The sequence below is a fragment of the Rasamsonia byssochlamydoides genome, assembly GCF_041956645.1.
Source record: "Rasamsonia byssochlamydoides strain NRRL 3658 unplaced genomic scaffold VTN77scaffold_5, whole genome shotgun sequence".
Classification (NCBI taxonomy): Eukaryota; Fungi; Ascomycota; class Eurotiomycetes; order Eurotiales; family Trichocomaceae; genus Rasamsonia; species Rasamsonia byssochlamydoides.
This window is the reverse complement of record NW_027192388.1, coordinates 180,361-202,033: the sequence shown is the minus strand read 5'-3', so window position 1 is coordinate 202,033 and position 21,673 is coordinate 180,361. Positions and strand designations below refer to the sequence as shown.

Sequence of the window (21,673 nt, the reverse complement as noted above, 5' to 3'; positions counted from 1 at the left end):
TGGAATGGTAGGATGAGATAGACAGCAGGGGAACAAGTTTATTTGCGGTAGTCCTGTCAACCCACCCAATCGATAGACAGGGATTTGGGGTACCTAAGTTTCTGTAGGTCTGTGGGCAACTCTTCCAGTGCAACAGCTCCTGGCGATCAACGATTCAGATCTAGCGGCGTCAGTGAACCATGGAGCAGCAGAAGCTACCGGGGGGAAGTTCCTGATATCACCAGCCGTTCCCATCTCACTGGCCTTCGAAATTTCTTCGAATTGGCCCAAAGCATGATAAAGACAGAGACAAAGCGGTTCCTGTCATAATTCATCATTAACTACACTCAATTAGGAAGAACAGTATAGACTGTGGATGGAGGAGGTACAGTAGTAGATGTCCCGATTAGGTAGAACCGCTCTGGCTGGGCCTGCACTCAGGAACAGAGTACTGCACAAGCAAAGCCACCGATCCACAGTGAGGGAAACAGCAAGGGAAGCGGCGTAAAGAGCGAATGTGAAGCCCCAGAAATCACTCTAGTAGGTTGTATGCACATGCACAGTCCATCCATTCTGGCGTACCTGCAGGTGAGGTGATATTCCAGAAAAGGAAGCTGCTAGGATTATCTAAGATAACCTTATTGGGCAGAATCAGGATCCTGATTCGCCAGTTCCACGGCCTGGAATCCCGTCATTGACTTGGATATACCTATTATTGGCCTTGATATGCGGGAAATGTCGCCTACCTATGTTAGCGGGGAAAGAAATCGCAAAGTTCGTCAAGCCTAGGTGCTTGCCCCAGTAAAATGCACGAGAGCGATGGAAATTCTCCGATAAGCACCAGGAACACAGTCTCACTTGCATACACACAGCGTATTTGATGTTGGAATAACATCACCAGCAGGGCGACAGCCTGCAGTCCGCTGAGCCACCGATGCCAAGATGACGTCATTGCAATCCGGCTTCTCCCAGTTGATCGCGCAGTCGACTTTTCACCGCGCATTTGACCGTAATTAGGTAGTTTTAAGATTAAGAGACGATCAGGTGAGCCTGCGATGGAGATGGTCTCCGATAAGGGCGACGATGATGAAATTTCAATTTCAAACATTTCAAGGTCTCAAGATGAAAATTTCAACTAGCCCGGTACCGTTACCAAGTCACGTGAATAATATTCTTACCATTTTAGGAAATTTTTGATATTTTAGGGTCTGATTGGGCCAAATTTATGACTAATCTGTCCCACTTTCAAAGCTCTGTAACGAAAAGATACCATTACCAGAAGGTCATTATCCATGGCCTACCAATAATGCTCTGACTGCCAAACTGCCACTAGCTCATTATAACCAAAATGAAAACAAGATATGATAAACGAGACGGTATATGACTGTAGATTTGCGGAGCGTTGGGCGCCATTCCAATACAAGAGTACATACAACTAATCATAAATATGCAAGATCATAAGGAACCGGCACGAGAGGTCCACCAAGTCACTGAGAAGATCTCGATAGTAGACGTCTGAACGGACGAAATAGAAATGGAAACCATCCAGGAATTAGAGTCATATGAACAGTCGGACAGCAAAATCATCCCGGCAGACCAGCTGCACGGAATCTGGTGGAAAACAAGACGAGCGGACGAAATCAATGGCGTCCGAATGGAAAGAATGTCCCCCAGCCTCTCGTAGGCACGTTGCTCTCGCTGTCATGGGAGATGCTCGATTCTTTGGTTGACACCCGGACGCTGGAAGTCTTCGTGGCTCCTAGCTCAATTCCTCGTTCCAAGTCAAGCTCCCGTTCTTTCCTCGATTCATTCCTGCCACGACCAGATCTGGTTTTTTGGTTGAAAGATGCAGTATACCCCGATTTAGAATCTGTATGTTTAGGCTGGGATGGAGCCGTCTCGATTCTCGTCGTTCCTTGCCGGGAGCGCGCAGCCGGAGGAGCGTCTCTTGGAGATTTCGGGAACCTGGGCGTGAGTGGTGATTTGATAGCGTCGGCCACTCGTCGAGTAGATCGACGCATCGCTTCTCGGACGGCCCATTGCCTCCTCTTTGCAATAAGGAACAGAATAGCCGACGATACTGAAGACAGGAGAGACTTTAGAATTGAGACAGTTTGCAAGGGAAATGAGATGACAAACCTCCGAGGATGACAGCAATTCCAACAATAACAGATAGGATTATAATCACGTCATGACTCTTGGGACCGATCATACTGGATTCAGAACCAGCGGCGCCGGCCGCATTCTCGCTCGCAGCATCACTAGAGTCGGTGCTGTATGTGCTGTCCTGGGCATATGACAGCGTAGAGAGATCCAAAAGAGTGATGAAGAAGAATAATAGCGCCCATGTGGACGAATGCCGAAAGAAGTCCTTCATGTGGAAAGGCAGAAATTTGTCCTGTTAAAAACTCAAGTGTCTGTCACTGCTCAGATATAATTCTCAGAAACTCAAAAGAATATCTCCAAAGCTCATAACGAAATACGAGTCGAAAACAAAAAAGCGTCAGCGCTGGAGAATCTCATCCTCTGGCATCTACATATACTAGTACAACCTGAGCCTGGCACACTTCCCATGGGGAAGAGGGTGTGCCCAGCGGCCAGGGACGACCGAGTGAGCAAGGACCATGGATTATCATGGTCTAAACGGGCTTGTCGTAGAGTATAACAGAGCCTTCCGGCCAGTGAGAAGCACATATGATGCAGAGGAGGAAGTGACAGATGTGGGCTGAGGTTCTCGACACAGTGCATTCAGCCAATAGAAACGCCCTGTTAGCCCTCCAGCAGTTGCAGCTCGCGCCCAGTTCAGGGCCCACCAATCATCAGTCAGAATTGCCCGCCGATGCTGATACATCACGATTGTTGAGGATACTGGAAAGGATGTGACGATTTTATTAATAGAATGGAATGGGGAGGTTGTTAACCCGCTTTATGATAAGCCTGCAAGAGGCGGAAAGTGTTTGGGCTGGGAACTTTGTTTGATGATGAGATCACCTGCATAGTTAACAAGGGGCCACACTCATTTCTTGTAGGTCTCGTTTCCCTCGACAGGTTTGAAGAGAAAATACCTGTTCTACGCCAGGACCTTTGACCCCCAGTTCTACCTCTGTAATATAGTTTTTTTTATCCTTTCCAGGGCATCCCACCATATTCCTTGCCATATTCCTCTCTAATATATAAGCATGCTATCTCTTCGCCAATTTATACATCTCTTGCTAATAAGGGGTGGACAGATTTCATGAATTTTTATTTGGCAATGCTTAGTTAATTGTCCAAAAAAAGATATTTCTTTACATTACGGGAAAGACTCTAGGACCTAGTCCTAACGATTTTCCAATGCATTATATTAACCCAGTATTCTACCGGGGAACATTAGGGCTGCAGGTTTCTTTCCTCTTCTTCTTTAGTTTTTATTTCCTCCCTTTCTGTCTTTCTATTTTCTTTCTTTCTTTCTTTCTTTCTTTTTCTTGTTAAAAAACTGAAGGTTCTGCAGCTCTGATTTAAATCGTCCCGGACGGGTTTCCTTAGCACTGTTGCCTATCCCCATCCATCTCTCTCAGGCATTGTCAATGATTCCTTGAAAAAACGATCAAAGCCTAGTAATGTCATCACGATGTTTCAAGAAATACACTGTACATGTACAGTAATTTTCCCGAAGCCTGCAGTGATGCCTTCCAATACCTGCTCCAGGCTCCTCTTACATCACCATTGCAAGTCCATGACTGTGCTAGTAGATATATTTCCTCCAGCTGTTTTTACTGACTGCCCCACGTGTCTACCAACTTCCTTATCCTGTCTGTACCCTGCTCTCCCAAATCCGCATCCGAAATGGCATCGTCGAAGTTAATCCGTGACTATGGGATCCGACCTTCATCCGTATATTATTATTCGTCTGAATTCGATGCCCTGAAAAAATTTCTCGAAAAAAAGGCCACCGAATTCATCAGCGGAAAGGGTCACCAATATGTGGCCGTGCAAAACTTTACGAAAAACGACCTGGCAGATCTGGAGAAGCGAGACTGGCGAGGGGAACTGCCCAAATTCAAATTAATCTTCTACGAACAGGACGAAGTGCTGATCCTCAAATTGGCGGCAACACCGCACGAAACTGTGGCTGGAAACTGGACTCCGTTCTTTGTGATGGAACAGCTCGCGTCGAACATCAGGCCGGACGCCTTTATCCACCAGGCATCGAAAAGATGCCGCAAGTTCAACGGTATCCCCATGGAGCCGGACTGCTCACTCAAGCCTGCCACGAGGACAAGTGTATTCGACTCCCCGTCCTTTGTCGTGGAAGTTGGCGATCTGGAAGCGCACGATCAGCTCCAACGAGATGCCCGCCGGTGGCTGGAGGAGATGATGGGGAAGACAAAAATCGTCCTGCTGATTTATATCAGCATGAACAGGAGGACTCTGGTCTTTCAGCGGTGGCAGCACTCTCCCGACCCTCTGAAAAAGCATACCCGGTCGGGACATCCTTGCTATTGCGCGCAGAAGATGCAGCAGGTGACGTACGACCACGTCCGTAACGAGGTCACCGGAGGTCCGTTGATTCTGCCCACTGACCGACTGTTCGACACTGTCCCGAGTATGCACCTCGGGAGATCTCAATCAGCGAGAGGAGATTGCGGTTTTTTGGCAGCTGGGTGTTTCAGGGAATACAATGATAGCGCTGGAAATGGCAAAAGTGACCCTCTTGGAGACGTAAATTTCGAGGCAGGAATAGCTAAAACCATGGAATGGAAAGTTCGGTTAAGGAACGACACTTGATGTATTGACGTACGTATTCAACTTCATTATATACCACCGCCTTTGACCTGGAAAAGGGAGAGAGGATAATTCTTCACTCAAATTCATTGCAAACAACGCCTTCCGAATGCTGAGGGGGGAAGATAATAGCACAACGTAATAGTATCACTGGTCTGCAGACCTGTTAAGTAACGTAATATACATGTATTCAAGGCTAGCCGAGAGGAACGCAAGCCGCGATAGATAGTTGAAATCTCGATCCGTCATCGCGCTCCCAGAATCCCGCTTCGATGTGAAGTTCACACAGCCAGGTTCCATCCGCTTTCTAGCCACGCTTGCGTATGCATTCGAATCAAATTCCCCATGCAAAAATTAAAAAAGAAACCCAATGTACGCCGGCCCCAAAGACACACGCTGTATAGAGACAGTTTATTTCGGCTTCCCTCCCTTCGTCGCCTCGAGGAAGAGGACCTTCTTCCTCACAACGGGATCGTACTTGAGCATGCTGAGCGGACGGTGGTTACGCGGCCGGACCATCGTTCGGTAGTAGCCAGTCATCGCCATCGAGATGAGGCGGACGGCGATGGTGCGCGATTTCGCTGGAAGCCCGTCAGCGAGATGAATGGAGGTGGGGACGAAGGAAGGTTTGCGGGTGCCTCGATATCAGATCAATTGAAGCTTCAATCGAAAACACTCACCTTTCTTCGCCATTGTGTAACGATTGCGAATGCAGAAATGAAAATGAATTAGCTGAGGAGAGGCGCCACCTCGATTATCCGCTTGGAAGAGGGCACTCGGTGCGGTGGGGTGACTCGGAGACAACGAGCGCGTCAGCAAAAGAGGGAAGGACAGAATGACAATTATAGCCCACGGGCCAATTGTCAAAGGAATCACCCTGCGTTGTAGAATTTGAAGTCGTCACACCAACAGTATAGTACAATTTTGCTATCATCTCCAGCGTTGCGGACAAGGTCAACTTCCGCGGAGAGTCACGTGACGCGGTATACACATATCCGGAATAGCGCATATGCGCTGGATGAAGTCAAGGAATCTCGACTCAACTCCTGTCCTCCGTTGCACAATGATGGCTCTGAAAATGACAAGATCCAAATTGCGCTGAAGTGAGCATCAGAAACCTCATTGAGTTCCATTACTATTGATGTCTATATTCTCAATTTTTCTTCTGTTGCTTTCATCGCTAACCCAGCTACTACTGACCGCAAGCAGGGATATTATTCAGGCAGCAGCGAAAGCTGGTCCTTGTGAATCTCAGTACACTTCTTCAGCATTTCCACTTCTCGGGTTTTCTGCAACAGCTCCATATTACTGACCCGTCATTTCTTTCCTGGACCTAGTCTCTGTATTTTCGTATGCTACTCAGTTTTATGGCTAGCATTGCATTGACAGCAGGATATGCAAGACGCCATATCTCTTGGCATGAGCATCCCCTCTTTCTTTTTTTATCCCTTCGCCTTTTTTTTAGCGCTCCAAGCGGTAAATCGCTCTACAGAAACACCTTTTGTTTGTCTGATTTTTTACATTGCTATACAACCTTCTGCTACGGTCACCAAAATCAAGTTTCCTGACCACCCGTGGACTTGAAGGCCTGAACTCGACAGACTGATGCCGAACTGCAGCTCCTGACTCGCGTGCCGATCAGAATATCAAACTTGTGGTCGAAGCTTGAGACGGGAGGGTGGTCAAAGCTTCGTGAACTACAGGACAGCTTGGAATGGCGAATCATGTCTGAAGAAGTTTTACAAACTGCGCCGTTGAGGGTGTACTGTCTTGCCCTAACGATGTCCATCAAGCGCCACGGCTAGCTATGACGGAATAGAAGCTTAGGAACCGATCAGAACTAGAGATCCAGCGGGCCGGTGTGTTCGGCCCAGATCCGAAACTGGCGACAATTGCCGACTTCTCACCATCCTGCGGGACTAATAGTTTGGTGTTACTCATCTCATGACCGAGAACGAGGCACCCCATTGTGCGGCAGACTACATGATTCGACAAGGGAGCTTGGTTTGATATCATTAGGGCCGGCTCTTTCCGTGGTGGGTGCTAAATGTTAACTCCATATGCAATGGGCCGCCTGAATGCGACTCGACGGTTTAAGTGTGCGGAGATCAATCAAGATATATCCATCTTTACATCGGACGATGACCCTGCCGCAGCGAAGCAGCCTTGTGGGAGGGCTGCATGGTGCGTCACATGATGGAGCAAGCCGTGCAGCAAACCTAGTGCAACCCCTGTCGTTTCATTGAACTATAACTAACATGCATGAATCGGATCTGCACCACCACTATTATTACAGTACTTACTTAGTTAGCTAGTCAGCCTTAGAGACATACCTCATTCCGAGAGACATGAGAGACATAGAAAAAAAATTAGATTTCAAGATGCCATACCCACCAACCTTCAATCTTCGATGCGGGGACAAGACAGTCGAGTCGAGTCAAGTCGTTGGGAGGGTTAAACCTGATGACAGTTCCCCAGCCCTCCCCGTCCCCCCCCTCTCCCTCCCTCCCTCCGTCATAGACAGACAGGTGAATCCTAACGTACGAAATCTGGAATACTGTAACTGCAATCTGTCACCCGACATCAACACCATACACCACCTTCTCTGCGAGTAGACGTAATAGGCAGTCAAGAGACTCGTACTGCTAACACCAGTATAACTAGAGGTAGAGATCGTAAGTAATGAAGTCATGGAGATGACGGAGGTGGTGGATGTACTACTATACGGAGTACGCCAGTAATTACAAGAGAGTTAGCCATCATTAGCGTTATTTCACCAGCCACAGTTTTAATATTAGCAAGCCTTTTTGATTGTTGGGGTGGGTGGGGGATGGGTGGATGGATCTTATTTCCACGGCCCAAGGCGTATACTCCGGAGTAGTTATTATTATCAACCGAACATCAACCGAATCAACACGAATCAACCAAATCAACTAAGCAAACCCCGTTGATTGACATCTAATTAAATCAAAATTACCCCAGCCCTCAGAACTTCTGAGACTACACCACATTACCTAGGTAACTACCACCTACCTACCTATCTACCTACCAACTTAGGAAGGTAAATCAGAACTCGAAGGAGGTAGGTACAGTAACTAAATTCTCGTAGTTCACACCGTCCCGCCTCAGGTCCAGTTCGATTTTAAATCCAGCTAAGCGGTGCGGCCACGGGCTCTTCCTGGGCTGTGTGAGCGTCAAGCCACAGGATTGCCGTCGATTGCCTGCGTCTAATATTGGATGATTTTGGGGGGTCTGGGACGTGGGGTGGTATTGTTAGATACTGACTGGTGCTAGGTAGTAGGAGTACGGAGTAGGAAAGTAGGTGTTAGCATTCACGATGGGGGGAGTTTTTGTTTTTTTTTTCACACATATCTTTGCATCTCACAGGCAAGATCAACTGTGGACCGACGAGACACATCCCTCCTTTGGTGAATGAAATGATGCTGTCTACCTAGGTAGAAGTATAGATCGCTACCTAACCTAACGTATTGAATGAATCGAGTCGAGTCGATGTCCATGGATGGAAGACAGGAGACAAGTATCCTGACTGCTGGAAGTTGATACTTAGGTAGATGCAATGGAAGCTAGGCAGGCTGAGTGAGTAGCAAACCTTACCTCCAGGCAGCACTTCAAAGAAGCATATACTGTACTGAACGAGTAGGCAGGTGGATTACACACCAATAATAGTCAAAGAATAGAAGAGTAATCAAGATTTATTTCCAATGTCATAGGGCGGACGTAGGTAGGTTGTATGTACACAGTATCTAGGCAGTTATGCACGGAGTACTCCATACTCTGTATGTAGGTCCATAGGCGCATAGGTGCATACTGTACGGAGTAACTAGGCAGCAAAACCTACACTTCCTACTCTTGAGGCCCTGCATGACCTAAACAGAGCTACCGTAGGTTCAGTTCATACAAGCGTAAAAAGACAGATTGCAGTCCTTCAACCATGAAATTACTGACTAGTAGATAGCTAGTAAATGGTGGATTCTTGTGCATGATGGATGGTGGGGTGGCATCCTATGTTGAGTCACCCGCAGATTTACTCATTTACTTTTTCACTCATTTACCTACTGCAGGTGGTCAATAGTCAACACTACCCTCCCTACCAATTACTTCCATATCATATCGTATTGTGCAGGAACTTAGGTAGGTGCCTGTAGGCGGATAAATAATTAATAATAATTATGAATAGCTAGAATGATTGATGTTTAGGCAGATTGCATATGCAGTACTGTACATGTACCCACCCATTTACTTACTCATGCACATATGGTCTGAAGAGTCCCGTCTGTTGGGGATTTCTGAATTATAGTACTGTACAAGCGGAGTCCGTACAGCAGCAGGATTTGAAGGATGAAGTACTCCGTACATGTACTGGACTCAATACGAAAACAGGATAGGTGACTCACCAAATATAGCTAATTAATTAACCTAGGTAGGTAGGAAACAAAGAAAGAAACTGGAGCAAGCCACTCCACTCCACTCCACCCGTCCCATCGGCATCCACTCCGGCAGTGTTGGCGAGGTTGGAACGTTGCCAAGCAAGCAAGCAAGCCCCGCATGAGTGTGGATTTTGACTCTGTCCTGCACTGCATAATAATTACAGCTGACTCTCAGCCTCGGCCTCGATAGAAACGACAACTGCCGTCTCAAAACAGGTACGAGATTAGAACAGAATAAAGCTAATGGAAATACTTTCTATTCTGTTCACCTGACTTGGTCTATCAAAAAGGAGTGAATTGAATTGAATTGAATTGATGAAAAGAGCGTAAGCAGTGTTATGTGTTCCACTATTGGATGATATCTAGATACAAATGAACTTGCTGACCAATCAGACTGCATCAGCATGGTTGGAGGCCGGCCCGGGCCGCAGGACAGCTCGATCCAATCAATGATTGCCGAATCCTCCGCAATAATCCTTCCTTCTGATTAGACTCGTACAACTTACAAGCACAGCCTCGATACCGACCCTGTCGTACGGGGCTTGACGATGCTGCAGCCCTGCAGGGGAGAAGCTACCCCGCGTGCGCGACAAATTTTTTTTTGTTGTTCGCGTTTGTGGATCCCACTCCAGTGTGCCAATTCCTCTGGTTGCATCCTCTGTCGAAAAGAAGATGCAGCAGGCAGGACTTTTGCTCAAACAGAGCGGCGTTTTAACAACGCAAGCGGGAGGCAGGCATGAAGCCTGACACACAGCTGGCTGTTGTGGATTCAGTCGCTTCCTCTTTGGACGCGACGATGGTTGAAACCAGTTGGAGCAACCTGAAGAGACTGGACCAATGCACGTATTCAAGTTGAAATCAGTCTTCTTGCCGATCGTCAGCGGAAGTACTCCGCAGGCCGATGCACCCGCAACGAATCGTAATGACGCTCAATGCGGTCCACAAAATCCGACTCGTAGAGCGAACCGCGGTTGGGAGAGCCTCGCGGGTAGACAATGACCCGACGCCGCCTGCGAGGAGCACGCTCAATGATCTGAGTGTAGGGCTCGGGTGATACGGCCTGTCGTCGAGGTGGAACCGGGTAGGTGGAATCGTAGCTGATGACCGGGGGTTGGTCCTGCTGGCTGCGACGCAGGCGCAGACCTTCTTCGATGGCCAGGAGTAGGCGGCGAGCCGCTTTGCAGTCGCGGGGGATCTTGACCAGAGTCTGCTTGTCAAAGCCCTGGTCGACGACCGAGTACGCCTTGCCGTTCTTGCTGAAAATATATTCCGCCACATCAATCGCATACTGGTGTCCGCGTTCGCAGAGGGAGCGGCCTTCACGGTAGGCATCGAGGGGATCCGCGCAGCGCGAGCAGTGGCTCGCGTGACGCTCAAACCTGGCCAGGACGAAATTCTCGTCGTCATGCAGGTCACGCACCCGCGTGACGGGCACGTCCTCAGCGGGCTCGTCGAGGAAAGGCATGGTGGTCGACCGTCGAAGGGGAGGACGTTCGAAGGATGAGTCGGACACGGTGGAGTCGAAGTGGACGCGGGATCGAGTACGTCGGAGAGACACCTTGACGGATTGCTGACAAGTGCTTGAGAAAGAAGATCTCGCAGCCAGCAGGGCAGTAGACTAGCAGGAGATATAGAAGGACGATAGAGTGGTGAGAGGATGTGTAGGTAAATGTCTTTCAGTCAAGTCAGAGTAGATTGATGATGAGAGAGAATTCAAGATTGAAGACAAAGTAATGGGTGCGACGGGTTTATATAAGTTGTCTGGAGGAGGGGAGCTTCCCATCGATAAGGATTGATACGGTAATGAATTAATTACGGTCCCGCATGAACTCGTGGAGGGTGCCTGGCATCCCTGTCGCATCGCTCCATGCTGCATGATAGTTCCATGCACTGTGGCTGGAGCGGTCAGGGGGTTGTCATCGACGCTTGCTGCCACGTCCTCTCTCTCCATTTAGACAACACCGCAGTTATGATTCGCCAGGCATCCACCTCTTGTCTTTGTCTTGACGCAGGGCGTACTCCGTACTTCGCTGCCCAGATTAGCCCCGCGGCATGATGCATCAAGCACTGCCATGCGCGATCAGCAATCCAGCGGCGATTCCAGGCCTGTCACCTGCCGTTCGAGGTCATGACATGCCCGCTGTGTCAATGACCGACTCATCTCGGCATTCCATCTTCGTTCCCCGACCGTTTGACTCTGTAATTTTATGACTGTGCTGTTCTTATTTTGACTCACTCAGAAGTTTGGTCAGGTCGAGACAGCATTTTGTTCCTTCCTCCTGCTCACTGTTAGCCGCTGACTGGGTTGCTCGGCGACTACTTGAGACAAGACAACCGCCTGCCAGAACGGTTCAACCACAGAACTACTACGTCAGTTTCGATGGGTTGTTTCAACCACTGCTAATAATAAAAAGATTCTCTTGAACAAGAGCTCGTGCGAGTTGCACTGGGGCCGGCAGGCGTTCAGATTCTTCGCATGTGATTTTCAGCCTCATCGACACTAGTCTTTAGCGCGTCGTGGCTCAGCCTCCACCACGGGTCTGGTGAAGACTGGAGATCAATTATCATTCGACAATGTCAACCGCTGCTCAGGCGCGATTCTTCCGATTCGAACTCTCCCAGCCTACCATTCCCGTGTGCACAGCTCTCGATGACACCGTTCCCGATTCCCTTGGCAGAGAAATGTCAGATTAGCGCCGGCTGTGAGATCTGTCTGAGGATTTTTGCCAGAATGGTTCATTTCTGGTCAACAACAACTGTATACCCTCTACTACGTACAGAGGGTTTCTCCCTCGGCGCTTATGTACAGAACTCACACTCAGCGGCCACCTACCGATTTCAAAGGCAGAGTCCTTCGTGAGACACTGATTTCTCTTGATCAGTAATCTTTTCAATCCTGTGATATCTGCCCAATTGTTGCTTCACTATAAATAGCAATCAGAGATGTTTTGAAACGAATCTTTTCTTATCCTGATAGGAAGGTTCGTTCGTGTCAGATTGCTATTTCCACATCAGATGACGCAAAGAATTTCCTCTTGTTCTTTTCTCTGGCGCACAACATTATGCATTGAGGCTGGTGCTGACAGGGGGCTGAGGTCCTGGCTCTTCTTGCCCTAATATGGTATCGCGTGGCACTCCATGCTTTTCTTCCCCGGAATTAAGCCCCCTTGATCCTTGTGCTTTGCTGCGTCTGCTTGGAGCTAGTTGCATTTTTTCAGCTGGCATCTTCATTTTGAAAATTTGCATTGACAAGAATCATGCATCATGCCACTTGTGTGCTTATTATTTTCCGGGATTTCCCGTGCAACTCTCGCCAGGGACGCTAGTACTCCATATGGCAAGAAATCGGCCTTGCTTACCAATTCGATCATCATGTCCATTCGCCTGTCATTGACTATCGTCTGGCGTGGTTGTTGCCTATCACTGTGATCCATTCGTGCTCCTCGTAGCAAATTACCTGCTTTCAGATTGACGTCTGCTAATCCTGAACTTATTTTCTGTTCACGTCTGCTTAATCAGGTTCCTGCTGGATAGAAACGGCTAGACCAGGAGCCTCCTTCGAGTCTGCCTTGTTTTGTTTGCCTCGGTCATGAGCTCTGAAAGACATTTCGATGACATGTGTCCCATCATGTCGGTGATCTAGATGGTTGAATTTGTCCCTCATCCCACCCTGCAAATCAGACACCGCATTCGATCTGCAATGTTGTCCCGTGTTGTGACCGGCATCTGGCTGCAGGAATGGACTCGCCATATCTCTTTCTCATCCCGAGGCGAATATGCCTTCCTTCAAAGACGGACGGGCCTGTCGTCCTCCTTGTTTCCCTACAGTAAGAGGTGGCAAAACCAATAACCCACCTAAATGACGACAGAGGCTGAGAATGCCGCCTAGATAGGTATTTAATCACTATTGCACTGTAATTCCTCTGACATGCTGGAAAGTATCCTATCTCCCAAGTATTCTTAATACATCTGGTATTCTTTTCTCTCCTATCTGCTTTCTGCCTATCCAAGATCTCACCATGTGATCGGTATTTATTTATTCATCTCGTCATCATGTCGTTTCAGCCATCTACGCGTAAATTCTTTGTATCTATGTACTGTACTGTACATGCTAGTGGTATACGCATGGAGCAAGAGTCTTCTCCTCTCCTCTCTTCTCTTCTTTTCTGGTCCCGTGAGACCTGGTCACTCGACCCATGGATGCATGTGACGGCTTCCTAGAAAGGTGGCATCACACATAGCTGGAGGTCAGGTCAGAGGTCCCTCCCTTCCTCCGTCCTCCCACTGAACCAGCGAATCACCCTATGCCTGCCTGTTCCACGCGTATATTTTTTTTTATCTCCTTGGTAAGAACCTCTTCTGCAGTTATGCAAATCCGAGAGAGAGAGATCAAGGAACCTAACTTTTCCCTTTTCAACCAATGTAATAGCTCCCCAAACGCATAGGGGATTTTCATTCATAGCACCAGCAGGTCCTGAGTGTGAACCCCTGGTATGAGCTTTCTTTCTTTTTATCCATATAGAGCTGTGTTTCCCGATATTGTGATGTTACCTTTTTCGAATATCTATATAGTCAGGTAGAGACTGTCTGTGTATATAAATGTTTTTTTGGTTGGCATGCTGTACCGTAGGATACATCCCCGGCTTTATTTTTTTTAATCAATGAGTTGTTGTAATAATTCCTGGTTCTTGTTTACCAAGGGATCGAGTTAGATTAGGATGCTGTTATGTGTTACTGGCATCTGTCTATCTGCATGTCAGATATGCTGTGCAGAAGGTTATCTATCTATGCCTGCACAGCCGCACCCCGCAAGTTCATGCGCATCGCCAAGTTACATATGTACAGTACTATTCTACACAAAACATATAATTCTCTCTCGATTAACGTTCCTATGCATGGTCAACTTACGTAGTTATGTTCCTGTAAGAATTCAGACTTCAACATGTCAAAGGGATCAAAGAAGAGACTCTTGTCATACTCATATCCCCCCGAGCTCTCCCCCTCACGCGGCGACGCCCTCATCTCCCAGATCAAAGACTGGCAACTCACCCATGGCTCGCTCCTCAAGCTCGTCCAGTCGGAGACAGAGCACAGCGTGCTTGCACGCCCGATCGGCGTCAGCATCTTTCCGACTCTGTTCCCGCGGACCTTGTTCCAGCACGCGCTGGATCTGCAGACTACATACAACGAGCTCTACTGCGCCGTCGCCGAGGATGAGGACTGGCTTTTCGACGTCACGAAGGATCTCATCCCCGTTGAGCCGCTGGCGGCTGCGCTGTGGGATGTTCATCGCGAGGTCAAGAAGGTTGGAGCTGTGCAGACGGTTTCGGCGGGGATTTTTCGCTCGGATTATATGCTGAACGTCCAGAGGCGAGATGATCATGATGATGATGATGATGATGATGATGATGATGATGATGTTGATGGTGGTGCTGGTGCTGGTAGGAAGAGTGCATGTAGTGCCCTGTCCAACGTCACGCTCAAACAGGTCGAGTTCAACACGTACTCGTGTGCGGGAGGATCGCACGCGAACAAAGTCGTCGATATGCATCGATACCTGGTGCGGACGGGGGCATACAACTATAGCAACGACGATGAGGGCAACCTGGGAGAAAGGGATGATAACAATCCCATCCAGCTATCGGCCCTCCCACCCAGCGACACAATCAACTCTCTCGCCTCATGCCTGGCCACCGCCCACGCAGCCTACGGTGCACCCAAAAGCGATGTCGCGACCGAAACGGCCGTGCTGTTCATCGTCCAACCGCACAACGTCAACATCGCTGACGAGCGGCCCATCGAGTACGCGCTCTGGAACAGAGATCCTCCCGTGCCGGCGTATCGCCTTGATTTCGGCCGCGACGTGCTCGCCCACACGTCCCTGACGGAATCGGGTCGGGAGCTGCTCTTCCATGCGCCATGGCTGGCGTCGAAGAAGGCTCCTCTGGAGATCTCGGTCGTCTACATGCGCGCGGGCTACGACGCAGAGGAGTACGGAAGTATCACCGGCCGAGAAGCACGTCTCCGACTGGAACTCTCCCGCACCATCAAGTGCCCTTCCCTTCTGGCGCACATCGCGACCTTCAAGAAGGTCCAGCAGGCGCTGGCCGTTCCGGGGACGCTGGAGCGGTGGCTGCCACCGGACAAGGCTGCGAGAATCCGAGATACGTTCATGCCGCTGTACCCGCTCGACGAGTCTGATGACAGTGGTGGTGGCGGTCGTATCGCTCGCAGGCTAGCTACGGACCCTCTCTCCGCAAGATCGCACGTCCTGAAACCCTCGCTGGAAGGCGGAGGACACAACATCTACGGCGAGGCCATCCCAGACTTCCTCGCCTCGATCCCGCCGGAGCAGTGGCCCTCGTACATCCTGATGGAGCGGATCCAGCCCCCGACGCTGTACAACGTCCTGATGTCGCCCAGGGGGATGTACGCGGGCGAGGTGGTCTCTGAACTGGGCGTTTCTGGGACGTGCTTGTGGCAGAGAAGACGATCGAGTGATATGGAAGATTCTCTTCAACAACAGGATCAAGGGCGCCGCCGTTGTGACATCCTGGTGAACGCTGTCGGTGGATGGTCGTTCAAGACCAAGGATGCGCTGATCGATGAGATGAGCGTGGTGAAGGGTTATGGTTGCTTTGATACCCCGTGCTTGGTTTGACAACGTCTCCTGCTGATAGTAAAGGTATGTACATGTACTTTGATAGACAAAACTGCCCTTGTTGGGGGCTTCTTTCTAACCTGACCTGCTTTTCAAGGTTATGTAATTTTGCAACATGTTTCTATCAATTCATCTCCGCATCCAGCAAGAAAACATCAGGGTCAAGAGGTCAGACAAGTCCGCCAGCCATAGGCTAAGCCTGCCAGCTGGTCAACCAGACATCAACATTAGGTACAGTACACACTACAGTAAAACTTCATGACCGACGCGGAGTAGGTGAGAAGAAATAATCATAATATAACATAATATATAATATATATATATATGCAGTCAAATCAAATCAAATACTTTTCACGCGAAGTGGTATACCCAACGCCAATGCGAGTGATATCATCCAAAATAAAAAGAAAAGAACGAAAAGAACGAAAAGAATAAATAAAGAAAGAAAGACCCCAGATTTCCGGCCCGATGATGCATTCGAGATCAAATCAAGACCGATATCCCAAACTCCAGTTCATTGTTGAAGTATCACATCACATCACACGCGGCTAGTTTTGTGCAGTCAAATCAAAGGATATAACTCAACAACTCCTGCCCCTTAACAGCCGTGGCAATATGCCATGGCAACGTGTTCCGTTGTACGTGCAGTGTCCCCTTGGCACGGGCCAGTGTCGCCAGGTCGCGATACATGCCGAGAGCTTCCCTCAGGACAGCTTCGTACGACGCAGGCGGCCTTTGAGTATATACTAAATTCACGCCCATCGCGACCACCCCCTGGCTGTCGCTGACGCCGTTGCGCCGCAGGAGATAGCCGCTCACCAGCGCGGGGCGGTATTCTGTCATGAATGGGGAGTTGCTGAGACGGTGGGATAGAATGACCCCCCAGGATTCGTCGGAAGCATCGATAAGCACAGCATCAGAGTCGGGTTCCATGACAGAAGATATGTCAGTCGGTGTCGGCGCATTCGCAGGGCCCTGGCTACCGCTTGTGGGTGTCGCGGCACTACCGCCAAATTGGTCCGGCGAAGGTATTCCTCCGTGAGGAGTGGTGACCGGAGTAGAGGATGCCTGAGCGTTCACTGTATTCAATTGTATCTGGGATGATGGGAGCTCGAGACGGAGACCAGGAGCGATATTGACGCTGAACATGGCCAGCTCAACAGGCATGGATCTCATCTGATTATATCGTTCAACGAGACTCGTCCACGCTGAAGAAATCTGTTAGTAATCTAACACCGTCAAGATTAGGATCATCCATACCGTCGATTTCTTCCTGATCTATGGGTTCTGTCCTAACAAGGAAAATCTTCCACCGAGTCTGCGTCTTCTCCATAATGTCCTTGGTAGCCTCCCAAATCTCATGTCTCACGTCGGACAGGTTTCGACTAATGCTTGACCCTCTTGTGCGGACACAGTACGACATCGTCACTTGACAAGCACCTGAATTGTCTGACCACGCAGCGCTAATCCAACGCTGGTCGAGGCTCCGCGAGAGTGCTAGATGCAGGCATTTCCCTTCCTGAAAAGGCGACGTTCGCTCCGGCGCGAGTTTAAAATTGATCGCTTTGGGCACAGACTCGGCCAATAGCACTGGCGGTGCACATCCCATGATACTAGAAGTCGTGTCTTTGGGAGCGCACCGATTATAAACCTCCAACGCCAAGTTTAGATACTCGGTCTGAGTGGGAACAACAATCGAAGATGGAGAAGATATGAAGCTCATGGGTATCACCTGAAGAACGAGTTCGTTGAGGTGTTGTCTGGCCTGATGTCGGTCGACGTCTCCAATATATTTCTGGAAAAGGTGTAGAAATGCCGAGCAGATATCTGCAAGCGCGGCACCGTGCGTGAATGGGTTGATTATGTAGATGACAAAGTTCTCTCTGACAGGCGGAGCTTTCGACAACGCAGTCCCTATTCAGTGTCAGCAGTTTGTAGAAGAACCAGAAGAAATCTCATACCTAGGCCCTCACAGAGGGTCCTCAATGACTGCATTGTTGAAAGATAGCCAGAATCTCCACCGAGCGTAATGTGCCATGGTCCCAGTCCGTTCTCGAAAACCTTCGATCTGTCCCCTCGGACGTGTTTCCCAAGGTTGCAGCTTGAATACAACAATCCTAAACGGTCTAAGAAAGCGTCCGCACCCTCTTTGGCATTTTGGGGGTAAATGCAGTATGCAGAGATGTTTTTCGCCCCATTTGCCGGTTCCAACCCAAAGGTTTCCCAGAACGATATCGCGGGAGGGAGAAGCTCTAAGAAGTCCCTTCCCCGATGAATGCGTAAATGCGGTGGCGGCAATTTCGTTATCGAGCCCCTGATATCTTTACGTTGTGTATTCTGTCGACCCGCCGAGCTCTCAATTGCTGGCAAGCTTTCCTGCAGAGAAACATACGTTTTCAAATCGAGTCTCTCTATATCGCCCATGACAGTCGTGTCTTCCAGGAACGTCCGAAGTGAAAGTGCGTCATGTTCGAGATCCGGAAGACCCGTGCACCCATCAACCTTGTGGCAGAGAGATGACTGGGTGACCTGATCGACCATGAGTTGTGCCAGTTGAATTTGATCCTCCTTGCGTATAAGCACTGGCGAAAACTGGTTCTGCCTTGTTGAAAAATATCCTGCCAAAGACCAGTCGGAGAAGACTGAGAGGAAATTCCCCAAGAAGACCGAGTTTTCCTCCTTTGAGGTTGCCATGTTCACATCAGAGGCAATAGAGAGCCTTTCTAATGAGGAGGTGGTTGAACCGTCAGCCTCCGAAGCCGGCCGCTTCCTCTTGAGACCAGTTAATCTGGTTGGCGATGCTGCTCTTTCTGAAAGATCGTCACTACTATCGTCGGTGATCCCATCACTAGAAACAGATGGGGAACGTAACCGGCCTCGTGTGGAGTGGATTGGGCTTTGCTGCGAATCGATGGCTTTATATTCGGTATAATTTTCAGACCGTGACCTTTGTCCTCGTGGGAATCCAACGGTAGGTATTGGCGTGTCCTCGCGCGTATCTGCCGTAGCCGCGTTTGTCTTTTCCGAGAAGAAAAATCGACCATTGGCTCCGTACTTGCGATCTGATATGGTTAAGTTCTGTCGAAAGGGTATTGGGTCGTAGTTGCTCTGTCTGCGAGCATTGTTGTCCAAGGTCAGATTGTCAGAATTGCGTCTACCCGCTCCCCGACGAGACTGTGGATCCGATAATAATATCTTCTTGATCTCCACAGGACTGAGAGGAGGACTTATGGTCTGCCTTGAATGGCTTGATAGTCGATCTTCCGACACTATCTCTGGCGGCTTGGATGGAGCTGTGACGGAGGTGTCGAGAGTCAGGTTGGACTTTGGTGCAGCTACGGCCCCTATGTCTGTTTCAACAGCCTCTACGGATATCCCTTGACCTTCGAGTGATTTTTCAGCCGGGATACCTTCTGGAGCGGTCTTCGCCTCGGGTGCCTGGGGCAATGTGGAAGTCTGTTGGTATTCCGGGAAATGTCCCTTTGCTTTATCGTTATCCAAGGGCCCAAAGTCTGGTTCGTCGAAGAAGCTAAAATCGGCATCACTGATGCCTTTTGATCCAAAATCTTTCTCGTTCATTTCACCAAACAAGTCCTCGTCATCATTCGTGTCGTACAGACCTGACCCGACTCCAAGCCCACTGGATGGACCATACCCGCCAACAATCATATCCGAGTCCGAACAGTTCTTCATAGAGGTCGGCTCCTCCCGTTTCGCAGGTGGCCTATCAGCTGGCGTCTGAGACGTCGCCAAGTCAGACCCTTCCACTCCAAACACATCAGAGCCAATCTGGCTCATGCCTTGGGCCAGAGCGCCATCCGGTGGCGTCGGATACACAAGACTCGCGGCTTGAAGATCAGGATACTGAGCTATTCGAGCCAGACTCTCAAACTGATCTGGAATATCTGTCCTAGGGGTGGACATGTCCTTATTCTGCTGAGCTTGGGCCGATGCAGAATTCCGAGATGCCAGCTTTTCATTGCGAGAACCAGCTTCAGCTAGCCAATCCTCCGCGAATTGCAAAGGATCGTCGCTATCCTTGATAGAACCATTGACTCCCTCCAAATAGGTCGATGACGTGGCTCTGGTCCTTTTGAAGCAATATCTTACCGGCCAGGTAATGCGTTTCAGAGGAAATGAAGATTGGCTTGCATCCATCTGGCGCAAATAATCAGATGCGAGTCGGGTGTAAAACGGTTCACACACCTCAACTTCAACCCAGGTTTCTTCTTCAATCGAATTAACGGGCAAACCAGCATTGCCAATCCATTCCAGTACTGTGGCCTTCCATAATCGTTGTTTTGCTTCTGTAGCAGCCTCGTTTGTAGCCCGCATATTCTGCTGCTTGGGTGTCGGAATAGTTGATTGATCAGCATTGACGGAGAGCACTCGAGCAACAATTCCATTTGGAGCGAGCCATACGTCCGTGTTGGGCTGAATATCCCAAGCATGGGCGCCACTGCCGACGGCTCCAACAAGGCGTGTGATTCCGTTCTGACACACCGTATGCAACGAGACTATAACCTTCCCGACCTGACTCAATTCAACCCGAATGGTCGTCAGCGCGGGAAAAGAGTTCAGGTCTTCATTAGCTATTGTCGGGCTGTCGTAGTTACTTCTGTCAACGGCCGTAAACAGAGTGCGTGCTCCCAGTGGGATTGCATTGTGACGTCGAATCAGCTGCAGATTGATCGCCCCAGCGACAGCAGACACGAAAGATGCGTAAATTGCAGCAGCATTCCCATAACCATCCCCTCTCGAAGCATTGGCTCCTCCACCCTGAGGCTTCGGCGGCCCTGAAGAAAGTGCTTGAGGATCTGCCGAAAGAGACCTGATCAAGTCCAGCGCAGTCGTGCTTCCTGATGCCGAGACTGTTCCCTAGAGTTTTAGTACGAGCAACAGGATCAATGGAGGTGATATAACTACCTTTCAGGGATGTAGAGCCGATTACGAGTCTATTTGACTCGTAGTTGGGCGGTTCCTGACTGAGAGAGCTCAAGCTCTCGAAGCCGGGAGTCGCAGAGAAAATCCATAGACCAAGGCGTCTGGGATAGCAGGATACCAGGCAGTCCAAGTTCCTCAGTTTCATTTCGAGATCTTTGAGTCTACTGAGGTGCTTAAGAATGTTATAACCATTGGATGTGGCGTCCGGAGAGGGAGGAACACCACTGGGTTCCTCCGAGTATATCCTCCAGTAAATATTGGAGAAGCCATCCTTTTCAAGATGTTAACTGGAAATTCTTCAAGATTGCGTCTTCAAGAAATACTCACAATGACGCTGATATTGGTAATGGCGCCTCCGGGAAAATCCATCATCACGGAGATGCCTCTCTGGCAAGTTCACCTCTGCTCCTCAACAAAAATATAAAGAAATCCGAACCGCCGTTTGAAAGCGGTTTCATTTCCAGAACAGGCGAAGAAAAAGAACATTGGGATCATGAAACGATAACACGAGCTGATAAGATCGGGCGCCTGTCAGTAAATACATGTATTAACAGCTTGTCCCCAGTCGAATGGGGCCAGGCTTGGCGGAGAACTGCGAAAGACAGGAGAGCAAGCAGACGCCACAAGTCCTTTCACATATCACAGGATCCCAATGGCGATTGACCCTCATCGATAGCGGCGGCAAATCCGGAGCAGTCCTGGACACGATCCACCACAGACGATCTCTCGTCGTTTGAAGCGGCTTCGAGGTCGCTCGGGGACGCTGGGGGAGCGCTGGGGCCAATCAGGATCGGCGCACCGGTCAGAGGAGAAGCGCCGTCACGTGGCGAAATCTTGGCGGAGATCTTTTCGCGTTTCTCCATTTCTGATTTTTCTG

At 49.4% G+C, this 21,673-nt stretch overlaps 6 protein-coding genes across 6 annotated transcripts; 2 read left to right on the top strand and 4 right to left on the bottom strand.

Moving 5' to 3' along the window:
- Nucleotides 1–1,619: 1,619 nt before the first annotated feature.
- Nucleotides 1,620–2,356, bottom strand: VTN77DRAFT_6437 (uncharacterized protein; the record flags this gene model as incomplete). Its single annotated transcript, XM_069422715.1, has 2 exons — nucleotides 1,620–2,059; nucleotides 2,119–2,356. 2 exons carry the CDS (start codon nucleotides 2,354–2,356, stop codon nucleotides 1,620–1,622), a joined length of 678 nt encoding a protein of 225 aa, XP_069281347.1.
- Nucleotides 2,357–3,804: 1,448 nt separating this feature from the next.
- Nucleotides 3,805–4,746, top strand: VTN77DRAFT_6436 (uncharacterized protein; the record flags this gene model as incomplete). The annotated part of the gene is made up of 1 exon (XM_069422714.1): nucleotides 3,805–4,746. The coding sequence occupies one exon, from the start codon at nucleotides 3,805–3,807 to the stop codon at nucleotides 4,744–4,746; it is 942 nt and encodes a 313-aa protein (XP_069281346.1).
- A 408-nt stretch (nucleotides 4,747–5,154) lies between these two features.
- VTN77DRAFT_6435 (mitochondrial 54S ribosomal protein bL33m) lies at nucleotides 5,155–5,436 on the bottom strand (the record flags this gene model as incomplete). The annotated part of the gene is made up of 2 exons (XM_069422713.1): nucleotides 5,155–5,324; nucleotides 5,424–5,436. 2 exons carry the CDS (start codon nucleotides 5,434–5,436, stop codon nucleotides 5,155–5,157), a joined length of 183 nt encoding a protein of 60 aa, XP_069281345.1.
- A 4,632-nt stretch (nucleotides 5,437–10,068) lies between these two features.
- Nucleotides 10,069–10,656, bottom strand: VTN77DRAFT_6434 (uncharacterized protein; the record flags this gene model as incomplete). The annotated part of the gene is made up of 1 exon (XM_069422712.1): nucleotides 10,069–10,656. One exon carries the CDS (start codon nucleotides 10,654–10,656, stop codon nucleotides 10,069–10,071), a length of 588 nt encoding a protein of 195 aa, XP_069281344.1.
- Nucleotides 10,657–14,133: 3,477 nt separating this feature from the next.
- Nucleotides 14,134–15,852, top strand: VTN77DRAFT_6433 (uncharacterized protein; the record flags this gene model as incomplete). Its single annotated transcript, XM_069422711.1, has 1 exon — nucleotides 14,134–15,852. The coding sequence occupies one exon, from the start codon at nucleotides 14,134–14,136 to the stop codon at nucleotides 15,850–15,852; it is 1,719 nt and encodes a 572-aa protein (XP_069281343.1).
- Nucleotides 15,853–16,419: 567 nt separating this feature from the next.
- VTN77DRAFT_6432 (uncharacterized protein) lies at nucleotides 16,420–21,168 on the bottom strand (the record flags this gene model as incomplete). The annotated part of the gene is made up of 5 exons (XM_069422710.1): nucleotides 16,420–17,060; nucleotides 17,113–17,766; nucleotides 17,814–20,723; nucleotides 20,779–21,067; nucleotides 21,124–21,168. 5 exons carry the CDS (start codon nucleotides 21,166–21,168, stop codon nucleotides 16,420–16,422), a joined length of 4,539 nt encoding a protein of 1,512 aa, XP_069281342.1.
- Nucleotides 21,169–21,673: the final 505 nt, after the last annotated feature.